We start from the raw sequence: 12,988 nt of genomic DNA, 5'->3' as shown, positions 1-12,988 counted from the left end.
GAAATAAAATCATAGCTATATTCCTAATTAGGAGGGAAAAGGTATTACATTAAGACAACTGAAATAGTACCTTTGTCCTGGTTGTGGTTTCTTTATTCCCATTTTTTCCACGTTAGCTTCATAAACTCGATTTATAACATCATTTCCCAACTCACACATAAGCTATTGGCAGAAAAATAGAAAAATAAGCTACAAAGACCTTAAAATAAGCCAAAATTTAAAAGTCCTTAAAGCAAGTACAGTTAACTAATTCTCTTGCATATTCTGCAGCTGCTTATTCTACAAAGAAGTTTCATGTTAAAACAAAATGAGACAAGAACTTAGTAATATTATCACTTTGCTGTTCTTCACCAGACTACCTCCCCTAGAAGATTATCACCCCTACCAGAGTCATTCTATCTCTCTACATATCTATCTATGTATCTATCTAGTCACATATCACAACTATTATATCTAAGACAAGAAGTATGACAACAAAGCATTCCTATACAGTAAGGTATAGTAAGTACTAGCCAGTCTTGGGACAGTAAGTTAAAAATTAAGTATCTATTCTTTTCAGTTTTCACATCTAGTTTCTAGAAATATGCAAATCTATCAAATGTACCACTTTCTGGAATTTATTTTTAAACTCTGACCTCTCTTTGGGTTGGGTTCTGTATTCAGATAACAATTCCTAGTTATATATTCCAAATTATTTCAGATTTTCCTTTCCATCTGTTACCTCTTTAATTCCGTTCAAGCTCTCCTTGCCTCACTAATAAATTATATCTGTACCTTCTTGGCTAATCTTATTGTTTCTAGTTATGCCCAATTCCAGGCTTGACCACAAAACAAACATTTTTACCAGGATGCAGCTCACCCAAACCATTGCCCAGAGAAATCATAATCAAGTAAAAGCGACACTAATATACATTAAAAGACAGCATGACCAGAATGTAGAGAATAGAGGTTAAAGTGTTGGGACATGTGAGTTGGTGGGAGCCAGCAAGGCCTGGGATGAGATAGCAAGAGGATTAAAATGTTATCTGGACCCAACAACAGGAATGAAGTTTCGGAAGGGCACTCTCTTAAAGTGTACGCTACGTAGGCAGGAGGGAATGTTTTCCCTTTCTCTCCTTTTCCTTGAGACAGAGTCTCACTCTATCGCCCAGGCTGGAATGCAGTGGCGTGATCTTGGCTCACTGCAATGTCCACATCCCAGGTTCAAGCAGTTCTCCTGCCTCAACCTCCCAAGTAACTGGGATTACAGATGCCCACCACCACGTTCAGCTAGTTTTTGTATTTTTAGTAGAGACAGGGTTTCACCATGTTGGTCAGGATGGTCTCCAATTCCTGACCTCAAGTGATCCACCTGCCTCAACCTCCCAAAGTGCTAGGATTACCGGCGTGAGCCACCGCACCGGCCTCTCTCCTTTTCCTTAACCATGAGCCCTTTTGAGGTTCCATTATTTCTGTGACATCCCTTTTCTGTCACTTCCATTTCTTGTTTCCATTATCTCTCCCTATCACTTCCTTTCCCCTCGTCCCATAGCCCAGCTACCTCTTATAAATCTTAAATGTGCTAATTCCTCCTTGAGCAATTATTATTTCTAGTTTTATACAGCATATTTTTCATTTTTAAAGTAAAGATACTAATTATTATAAAGTCTTCTTTAAAATCTGCACTGGTACTGTGAGACATCACTGCCTAAGATTAGTAGCATACAGAAATCAACCTTATTTACAAGCAATTTAATATAAGGCAAAGGAAAAATAAGAAAATGATGGGAAAAGAAAGGATTTTTCAATTATTGATGCTAAGAAAGTTGGTTAAGGATTTGAAAAAACTGGCTGGATGCGGTGGCTCATGCTGCTTTGGGAGGCCAAGGTAGGGGGATCACTTGAGGCCTGGAGTTCAAGACTAGCCATGGCAAAATGGTGAAACCCCATCTCTACAAAAAGAAATTACTCAGGAGGCTGAGGCAGAAGAATCGCTTGAACCCAGGAGGTAGAGGTTGCAGTTAGCCAAGATCACACCACTGCATTACAGCCTGGGTGACAAGAGTGAAACTCTGTCTCAAAAAAAAAATTTTTTTTTAAATATCCCAAGCAATTTTCCTGCCTCAGCCTCCCAAGGAGCTGGGATTACAGGTGCGTGCCACCACACCTGGCTAATTTTTGTATTTTTAGTACAGACAAGGTTTCATCACGTTAGTCAGGCTGGTCTCAAACTCCTGACCTCAAGTGACCCGCCCACCTCGGCCTCCCAAAGTGCTGGGATTACTGGTGTGAGCCACAGCACCCGGTCACAATTTTCAGCCAGAAATAAATGAGTATATACTCCAACCCTTAAATTCATCTGTTTTCTACAATATGGTAAACTAGGTGGCAGTAATTAAAAGGATTATACTATTAACTATTTTGAATTTTGTAAATCTTATCAGAAACCCATAGGGGTCTAAAATTATTTATGACATTTTCATAGATGTAAATTCTTAGACACAGGGGAAAAAGGATGACTTGGTTTGATGACTCCTAACCTGACAAATGTAAACCTGCTAAAACAACCCGATGGTGTCAAAAGCTTTACCAATCCATTATGAAGCTTAGTGTGGCAATAGATCTCTTATATATTTATTAAGAATCTAATTAGAAAAAATTAAAGTTAAGGCATAGAATCTGAACTGGACCAAGGGTAGTGGCTCACACCTAGAGTTCCAGCATTTTGGGAGGCCAAAGTAGATGGATTGCTTGAGCCCAGTAGTACAAGACCAGTGTGGGCAACATGGTGAAACCTTGTCTCTACAAAAAAACACAAAAATTAGCCAGGCATGGTGGCGTGCATCTATGGTCCCAATTATTCGGGAGGCTGAGGTAGGAGGATCCCTTGAGCCAAGGAGGTCAAGCTGTAGTAAGCTGTGATGGCATCACTACACAGCCTGGGCAAGGGAGCAAGACCTTGTCTCAAGGGAAAAAAAGAAGAGTGAACTAACTCAGAGTTAAGAGTGCTATATATAAACGTAGCAATTTTTCAAACTTATTATGGAAACACCAGATTTGTCAAAATAGCTTCAGATGTGTTTCGATACAATTTAGTTAGCATACCTTGTTAGCATGAAGAACTCATACATTTGTAAACCAAGATTCTGAAATCTAAAATTCTTTCACTTTTATGTGAACATATGAAATATTTTGAAGCAATATGTTTTTACCTTTAAAAGTTCCGGCTCCCAGGTATCTAAAGTTAAAGATCGTACTTTTGAAAAATGAACCCCAAGACTCCTAAGTGGAAAAAAGACGACTGCATTAATATAAAAAACAATCAAGTTTCTATTTGCACACTGTGCAAATTGTTTAATGTGACACAGGCTCTAATAAAGCCCTCAGCACACATACATAGGAACACATCTTCTGTTTAATAATGAATGATGAACCAAAGTCCTTAAAAGCTTTTACAAACCAGAATTTTAACCACTTCTTAAAAGGTACAAAGACACACACTGGTGGTTAGTTAGAGAAGCAGAAAAGGCCAGCTAACAAATGAAACATCATCATTTCAATCTCTGTTTATCCAAAAGAATAAATTCTCAACCTGGGCAGGCCTACCCACCGGTGAATTCCGGAGCACTCGATACACAAGGTGATGCCCAGGTTGATGCTGGCCCACCGTGGATCTGCCAGGCCACAGTCACAACAGCTGGCATTGCCAGGGATACACTGTACCCGCTGAAGCGCACTTTCTCCTTTCAATAATTTCTCTTTTGACTCATTTCCAGAATCTAGGCTTCCTGTGGATGGAGATGATTTCTTATCCAGCTTCTAAAAGAATTAAGAATTACTTGTTTTAAAAAAAAAAAAAGATTGGAATATACTACATACTCCAAACTAAAGCTTCCAATCAATAAATGCCTATTATGGGCATAAGCCAGGCAATCTTTAGGCACTAGAGATGCAAGGATAAAAAGATGTAGGTTCTTCCATCACTGGACTTTTATTCTAGCGGGGAGAAACATGTAAACATTTAAAATCATATATAATAGATGACACAATGAACATATGTATAAAAAAATGAGGACAGAGAGAGGGGAACAGTATTTTAACATGCGGGGTGGGAGAGAGGAAATAGGTAAGGGATTATTAAAACTCAAGAATGAAATACATATTGTTTTATACCACATTTTTCCAAGGTGTTCAATAAACTTATTTTTTTTTCAGACCTCTCAAGGATAAAGTTAGTTATTTTAATTCCTGCAGTGAGTAACTAGGAAAGGTATAAGCTTATATAAATACTAAAGAAGAGATCAACTACATAATTATAACAACAGTGTAAATCAAAAATAGAACATACAATGTTTAAAACTTCAAGGTATATTAGGTAAAAGAAGAGAAAAGCAAAAGATGGCTGATTAACAAAAAGTTCATTTTTTTGGCTGAGTGCGGTGTCTTACGCCTGTAATCCTAACACTTTAGGAAGCTGAAGCGGGAAGATCACTTGGGTCCAGGTGTTCAAGATCAGCCTGGGCAACATAACAAGAACCTGTCTCTAAAAAATAATACGTCTGGGCACAGTGGCTCATGCCTGTAATCCCAACATTCTGGGAGGCTGAGGTGGGTGGATCACTTTAAGCCAGGAGTTTAAGACCAGCCTGGCCAACATGGTGAAACCCTGTCTCTACTAAAAATACGAAAACATTAGCTGGGTGTGATGGCACACGCCTGTGATCCCAGCTACTCAGGAGGCTGAGGCAGGAGAATCACTTAAACCTGGGAGGCGGAGGTTGCCGTGAACCAAGATTATGCCACTGCACTCCAGCTTGGGTTACGGAATGAGACTCCATCACATGTACATAAATACATACATATACAAACTAGCTAGGGATAGTGGTACATACCTGTAATCCCACCTACTCAGGACGCTGAGGCGGGAGCATTGCTTGAGCCCAGGGGGTCAAGGCTGCAGTGAACTATGATCACATCACTGCATTTCAGCCTGGGAAACAGAGTGAGACTCTGTCTCCCTACACCCCGCCACATGGCCATAATGACCAAATACAAAGATATGGTACCTAGATCCTAAACAATGACAGATATGGTCTATAAAAAGTCTTCTGGTTTAAAAACATCTCAGGCCGGGTACAGTGGCTCACGCCTATAATCTCAGTACTTTGGGAGGCTAAGATGGGTGGACCACAAGGTCAGGAGTTCAAGAGCAGCCTGGCCAATATGGTGAAACCCCATCTCTACTAAAAATGCAAATAAAATTAGCCAGGCGTGGTGGCACATGCCTGTAATTCCAGCTACTTGGGAGGCTGAGGAAGGAGAATCACTTGAACCTGGTAGATGGAGATTGCAGTGAGCCGAGATGGCACCACAGTAATCCAGCCTGGGCAACAGAGTGAGACTTCAAAAACATTTCAACCTTAACAAGCCAGTATTTTAGTACAGAATCAATATAAATATAATTTGGCACTTATCTTCCCCTTCCTGAAAACTGTATTCAACGGCCATTAGATAGGACCATGCATAAGTAAGTGTGTATACCCAGTATTCTTGAGAGGATCAAGCTAGATGGGAAACACGCCGACACAGAAGCATAACCATATGCAGGCTGTTGGATCCCAAGCAGGGTAAGGAGCATGTCTGCATAGGGAGGCAGCTCAGCAAGAAAAACGGAAGCCCGAGTAGGCAGAGGAAGGCAGCAAAGTAGGAGCACCACCTAGCGTGAGGTGTCAAGAGTCTGACAGGGAAAGAGGCCACCCCTGGCAACAGACACAGAATATCAGTTACATACCAGGGGATCAATCATATGAGTAAACATGTTAAAGACAAATGGGAGCCAGATTTCTCAACACAGAGAAAGGAATTATTTATATGGAAAAGGAGAAAACCACAATGAACCCTATCAGACCTGGAGATACCAACAGGCACACTAATGGTTTTCAATATAAATAGATACATTTTTTAAAAGATGTAAATATGTATATGTATATACACACTCAAAAACTTATTTTGATTTCTAAACACCATTCTCCACCAAAAGTTCCCCCCAAAGCACCTCCCCAACAAAATACTTATTACCGACAAAGTTTAAAAGATTATTCCTACAGTAGAGAAACCAACTAGACCACCACCTGAATCAAATGATCAAAGTTAACACCACCACTGGGAACAAGTCAAATTCATGTGACCCCTGAGAGGATGAAGTGAAAAGAACACAGTATCATTTACATAATATTCCTGCCAAATTGAGGGACATTCTGCAAAACAACTAGTCTATAAATTTCAAAACTATCAAGGTTAAGAAGGCCAAGGTAAAAATGAGGAACTACCCCTGACTAAAAGAGATTAAAAAGACATAACAACTAAATGCTATCTATACTTATAAACTAGATCTTTTTCCCATAAAGAACATTACTAGGACAATGGCTAAAACTTGAATGATGTTTGAGAATTAAATGGTAGTCATGTATCAAAGCTCATTTCTTGATTGGTGGCTATACTATGATCATACAGGAGAATGTCCTAGGCTGTGGGAGGTACTCATTAAAGTAATGATACAGGCCAAGCGCAGTGGCTCATGCCTGTAATCCCAGCACTTTGGGAGGCTGAGGCGGGTGGATCATCTGAGGTCAGGAGTTCAAGACTAGCCTGGCCAAATGGTGAAAACCCAGCACTACTAAAAATTAAAAATAAAAAAATTAGCCGGGTGTGGTGGTGTACACCTGTAATCCCAGCTACTCTGGAAGCAGAGGCACAAGAATTGCTTGAACCGGGAGGCAGAGGTTGCAGTGAGCTGAGATGGTGCCACGTCATTCCAGCCTGGGCAACAGAGTGAGACACTGTCTATCAATCAATCAATCAATAAATAAAATAATGATGCGGGCCAGGTGCAATGGCTCACACCTGTAATTCCAGCACTTTGGGAGGCAGACATGGTTGGATCACTGGAGGCCAGGAGTTCCAGGCCAGCCTGGCCAACATAGTAAAACCCCGCCTTACTAAAAATACAAAAATTAGCCAGGCGTGGTGGCGCATGCCTGTTGTCCCAGCTACTAGGGAAACTAAGGCATGAGAATCACTTGAACCCGGGAAATGAAGGTTGCAGTGAGCTCAGACTGCACCACTGTACTCCATCCTGGAGGACAGAGAAACTATCTCAAAAAGAAAAAAAAAAAAAAAAAGTTGTGATGCAGTGATGGGGCATCATGTTGGAAACTTATTCTCAAATGGTTCAGGGGAAACAGTTATTTGTTCAGTACTTAGAACTTCCCTGTGGGGCCGGGTGCAGTGGCTCACACCTGTGATCCCAGCACTTTGAGAGGCCAAGGTGGGTGGATCACCTGAGGTCAGGAGTTTGAGACCAGGCTGGCCAAGATGGTGAAACCCCATCTCTACTAAAAATACAGAAGTTAGCCGGGCGTGGTAGCACACACCTGTAATCCTAGCTACTGGGGAGGCTGAGGCAGGAGAATCGCTTGAACCTGGAAGGAGGAGGTTGCAGTGAGCTAAGATCGTGCCCCTGCACTCCAGCCTGTGCAACAAAGCAACACTCGTCTCAAAAAACAACAACAACAACAACAACAACAACAACAAACTTCCCTGTAAGTTTAGGATTATTCCAAAATTTTAAGAAAGAAGTATTTGTTTTACCAGAACATGTTTGGTAATGTGCATTAGCTAATAAGTAATTATCATATAAGGAAAGAATGTCAGTATTATATTACAGAACTCATGTTGGTTCATTCCCAGGTTTTCTCTATATGCTAATATTTTTGCACCAAATTAGAGAAGCTGGAAGCTAAGTACAGAAATACAGCATAACTTGGGTCAGCCACTTCAAGGAACACAGCACTGAATCCAAAACCCATTCACAAAAGTATTAATAGGAGGAATGATTGTTTAAGCAAGACATTCAATCCTACTGTCCCTCCGCATCTCCATACCGCTAGGGGCTGCTCTCTACACATAAATACAATGACTGGAAGTTATTCTCTGGAGGAGTAAAACCAAGAGTCTCTGAATAGACTTCACCTGAAAGGTGGAAGCCAGAGGATTAAATAAACATATACATATGATATGCTACCCAGCACTTAGCTCCCAGCCAGTCCCTCACACCTATGTGGGAGATCAATGAATCTTCTACAGGAAATCACGCCAGCTGAAAAGACTCAAAAAGACCCTGATGATGGTTGTTCCTCAACAAATGGTCCAGACTTAGGCAAAGGTCAAAGTCAACAAAGTCCTAATTTTGTGCTCAAAGCTTCCAAAGAAGTTTTTAGTGCCTAACTTATAATCATGATCAGATAGCCAAAGAAGCCTCTAACACAATGGCACTCAACCTTGGTTGTTTATGGAACTAACCTAGGAAGCTTGTTAAAGTATTGATGCCCGAGTCCCAACTCCATTCAAGTATTCTGAGGTGGTACCTAACCAGTGGGAGTTTTTTAAGCTCCCTGTGTGATGACATCATAGTATGCAATGATGGTTAAAACCACAGATCTAACACTGATTCCATGAAAATAGAACAGGTCTATATTTATAAACATTTAGTGGACAAAAGAAACTCTTGGAAATTAAATATATGCTAGCAGAACTGAAATATTCAAAAGGAGACTTGGAAGATTAACTGAGATTTCCCAGAAAATAGAGCAAAACAACACACACAAACACAAAAATAAGAAAATCATAATACCAATCCAGAAATTCCAGAAAATACTGAGAAACTGGAGGAGAAATACAAAAGATCATTAATAAGTTCCAACATCAACACTGGAAACTAAAAAAACAAACAATGATGTTAAAATTCTCAAGATTATTTCCAATCTAAAAATATCCAGCCAAACTACCAATCAAATATGAGGATAGAATCAAGACATTTTCAGACATGCATGGAATCACAAATGTCTCATTTTCAGGAAGCTACTAGATAAAGTACTTAAGTTTTTCTTAAGTCAAGAAGGAGAAAGATATGGGATACAGGAAATAAAAGAATCTCCAGAAATGATTTGGTAAGGAAATCCCAGACTGATAGCCATGCTGCAGGCTTAGGGAGCAACTGGTCCAGATTGGAGAAGTGAAATTCTTGAGACAGACATTGCAGGCTATCTTTGCCAACATGCCCTTTGTCAATGTTCCCATCATTTGTACCCAGACAAGTACACATCAACTTGGCTACTACTGATCAAATTCCTCCTTTCCTCTCTATGCCTTTCTGCTTGGATCAAGTCACAGTAGTTGTCCCCCGCCCCCAACCACCACAATCCCATGCTTGAAAAAGTTCTGCTTTGATCGATACTTGGGAGCTGGAAGTTGGCCACAATAAGTTTTGAAATACAATTTAGAATGCAATTAGTTCCCCTAGCCATATTCCTGACAATTATCTATCACTAAGCCTATGCCACAATCCTGCCAGATGACCCAAAAGTGGTGAGTTCCATTTCTCAAGACTCCTTTACGCACTCATTTCCTTGCCCAAAATACGTCCTGAGAAAGCTTTTTGAGAAGCTGAGGAAAGACTATGACGTACGTTTCCACATTCAGCTTATCTTATTAAGGAGCCTTTAAGAGACAATATTATGCTTTCCTTTTTGGCTTCCATTCATTTTTAAATTCATTCGATTTTAAATACCTTTCGTGATCATTATTTTATTTTATAATTAACTAAAATGGCACAATACTTCAGGGGAAAAACACTAACAGGGAAATACCTCATTCCAATCTGATTTATGTAGTCAAGTATTAAAATAAACATAGATTCAAATACTGAAATAAAATGGTACATTAAATCAAGATAAATAAAAGAGAAATCCAGATTTTAAAAATAAAACTCATTTCAATTACATAAAATCATCTTCCATAAAAAACGATGTTATATATAGTCACATAATGTTGCAACTGAAATCAAGAACTTTTGGCAATATATTATTTGGTATTGCCAATACCTCTACTAACCTCTGATTCATCACCCTTCTCTCTATAAGCAGTAGCAATACTGGTCTGAACAGCCTTAATCCATGCCTGGCGCAGCTTTTCAGAATCTGCCTGGAGCATACAACTTCTACAAGGAAATAACATATTGTTTTCTCAGATAGTAAATTAATGAAGAAAAAAATCCTATAAGCTTTATATTTTGTCTACTTTGCTATTTAATAATTTTCTAGCAAAAAATATATAATTTGTTTAAAAAAAAGGTGTTATTTCATGTATCTTTAGGGCAAAGTATGTTCACAAAGAAATTAAGGTGTCAGTGAAACAAATTATTTCTTCAAAACAACTCATCCCTGAACATTAAAAAAAAAAAAAAAACTCTTAAATTAACCATATAAACACACAAATACTCATTTTTTTTTGACTGGGTACAAATATAAAATGATAGTTATCAAAGAAACTCATATGATTTCAATTCATCATAATAGCTAAAAAGTTTTCATAGGGGCACATAAATCACCTTTACAGAATTGAAAGAACATGATAAATGGTAGAAGTTACATAAATATCTGTAACCAGTAATTATTAAAATTTACTGTTAAAACTGTTCTTCTTTTTTAACACAAATAGTTACAGAAAAATGCAGATTTCTCTACTCTGGAAAGTTCTTTAAGACAAACTATAAAAACACAGAAGCAAATCACAGATTCTTTAGAACCACTTACTTTGTTGGAGAGACCACCTCAAAGCAGAATCGTCGTTCTATGTCTTCACAATGTTTCACTGTGCAGAGCCTGAGATCCTCAACTACTACAGTAGGATTATCCTACAATAAGGAAACAAAATTACCATATTTTTCCACCTAAGTTTTACAATTACCAATAATAAGATACTTAAAAATATTATTTGGCATAACTGGTTTAATTTTCAAGATTTATATTTTATTTTAGATACAGATAGGGTTTATAAATATAGATATAAAAATAAAGATAATTTTGTCCTGTTAATAATTGTATCTACCTCATAAATTATATAGAGATTAAATGAAATTGTTTATATATAAAGAGCTTGGTCCAACACTTGATACTTAGTAAATGCTCAATAAATGTTAACGTTCTGTGGATTTCCTTCCATCTTCTTTCATATCCGTTACTCTCCTAGTCCCCACTCACATATAATAAAAGCTACTTTCCTCCAAATGACAAGCTTTTATTCAGTAAAGTTTTAAGTATTTTATTAAGAAAGCTATAACTTCTTAAAACACCTATGAGAATCAGAAAGACTTTATCACTTTCTACTATTTAATAAAAATATAAATTCAAAACCAAGTTTGTCGGAGTAGAAGAAACCATGAACTAATTAGCTAGATTAAAGGACTTTTGTCATACAAACCTGCTACCACAGAACTAGCAAGTAAAATTTCATACTGTGTCACCTCGAGACTAGATATTTTAAAATTTGCAGTTTACAGAATATTATTCATAAAAAGTAACTAGGTGAAAAGTAAGTCATCAATTAACTAATTGATTCTTTAGTTTCTAGTTATTTTTAATATTCTCAACTCACAACTAATCCCACTATGCCTTTCCAATATATAAAACTTTCTCATCCTTAAAATAAGATTGAGGAATACACATAAAACAATATTAACATATTCAAGGGGTTCTATTTAAATTACTGTCAGCTTACATTTTAATTAATGTCATTCTTAACCATTCTGTCCTATCACCTTTGGCCCTACTGTGATACTATTTAAAAGGCACCGTCTCTTTCATCTTCAAAATAGTGCTTTGAAATGGCAGTGTTACTTCTGTCATGAACTAGAGAAAGACACATATAAAGAAATAAAAGTATGTTGTATATTTCAAAATAGCTAGGAGAGGAGATTTGTCATGATCCCAAGACAAAGAAAAATGTTTGAGGTGATGGATACTCCAATTACCCTGATTTGATCATTACACATTGTATACAAGTATCAAAATAGCACATGTACCACAAAAGTATGTATAACTAATATATAACATTTAAAAACTACCAAAACATTTTTTAAAATCCTGTGACCCAGAAAAATCCATTTCAAACCTAGGAATTAAGAACTCAGGATTCAAAGTGATTTTGAATCACTTTGCTTTTAAGAATTAAATGTTGTTATTTTCTACCCTAGAGTCCCCTTACACCTGCTCAAACATAAAAATTACATTAATTTTACACATATTATTTATCAACTTCAATGCTTGCCAAAACAAAGAGATAAATAAATGAAATTGTAACTCACTGAGTTTTCACTTATTACTTAACACCTACCTTAAATTTTTTCTGGTAAACCAACTGATTATTTTGTATTGAAAACCAGCGCCTAAAGAAACACAAAACAGATTAAGTTTTCATAAACATAACTTATTTCCATTGTTGTTAGAAATGAATATTTGAGAAAGTACTGGAAATCACACTGTGGTAAATATGTTTTAAGAAGTGTGCTGTATTGCTTTGCTTTATAGAAACTGATTCTAATATGGGATAACTATTGAAAGTAAAGAACAAATGTTTTTAAAACCACAAGTTAGGAAAATGAAAGTACTACATTTTGATTAATTTCAAGTCATAAATTTACATCCTAACAAAAGCTGTTATCCTTTCTGCTATCACCAGATAATAATTGTCTTAAAGTACAAATTTATAATTTTTGAGGTTCCTCAAAAATAACTGAATTCTTTCCCCCAAAATAATTTCTTTTCTTATAGAGTTGGCATAAATGTATATTGTGAATACAAGTATCCACTCATGGCTGGGCATGATGGCTCACACCTGAAATCCCAGCACTTTGGGAAGCTGAGATGGGTGGATCACCTGAGGTCAGGAGTTCGAGACCAGCTTGACCAACATGGTGAAACCCCACCTCTACTAAAAAAAATATAAAAATTAGCCAGGCATGGTGGCAGGCACCAGTAATCCCAGTTACTTGGGAGGCTGGGGCAAGAGATTCACTTGAACCCAGGAAGCAGAGGTTGCAGTGAGCCAAGGTCATGTCACTGCACTCCTGCACTCCAGCCTGGGCAACAGCATTGCACCACAGCCTGGGCGA

General features: G+C 37.7%; 1 protein-coding gene across 8 annotated transcripts in view; it reads right to left on the bottom strand.

Annotated features, from left to right (window-relative positions):
* Nucleotides 1–12,988, bottom strand: part of ACAP2 (ArfGAP with coiled-coil, ankyrin repeat and PH domains 2) — a 164,231-nt gene that overhangs the window by 21,745 nt on the left and 129,498 nt on the right. For all 8 annotated transcript variants that reach the window (XM_032298198.1, XM_032298202.1, XM_032298200.1 and 5 more), the window contains 6 exons: nt 12,211–12,262; nt 10,632–10,732; nt 9,931–10,036; nt 3,590–3,798; nt 3,192–3,261; nt 71–162 (listed from right to left, as the gene is read on the bottom strand). In XM_032298198.1, the coding sequence (XP_032154089.1) occupies nt 71–162; nt 3,192–3,261; nt 3,590–3,798; nt 9,931–10,036; nt 10,632–10,732; nt 12,211–12,262 (630 nt within the window). The remainder of the gene's footprint in view (nt 1–70; nt 163–3,191; nt 3,262–3,589; nt 3,799–9,930; nt 10,037–10,631; nt 10,733–12,210; nt 12,263–12,988) is intronic.

This window comes from Sapajus apella, unplaced genomic scaffold (assembly GCF_009761245.1).
Source record: "Sapajus apella isolate SASKATOON/1434 unplaced genomic scaffold, GSC_monkey_1.0 scaffold38, whole genome shotgun sequence".
Classification (NCBI taxonomy): domain Eukaryota; kingdom Metazoa; phylum Chordata; class Mammalia; order Primates; family Cebidae; genus Sapajus; species Sapajus apella.
This window is presented reverse-complemented; position numbering and strand designations above follow the sequence as displayed.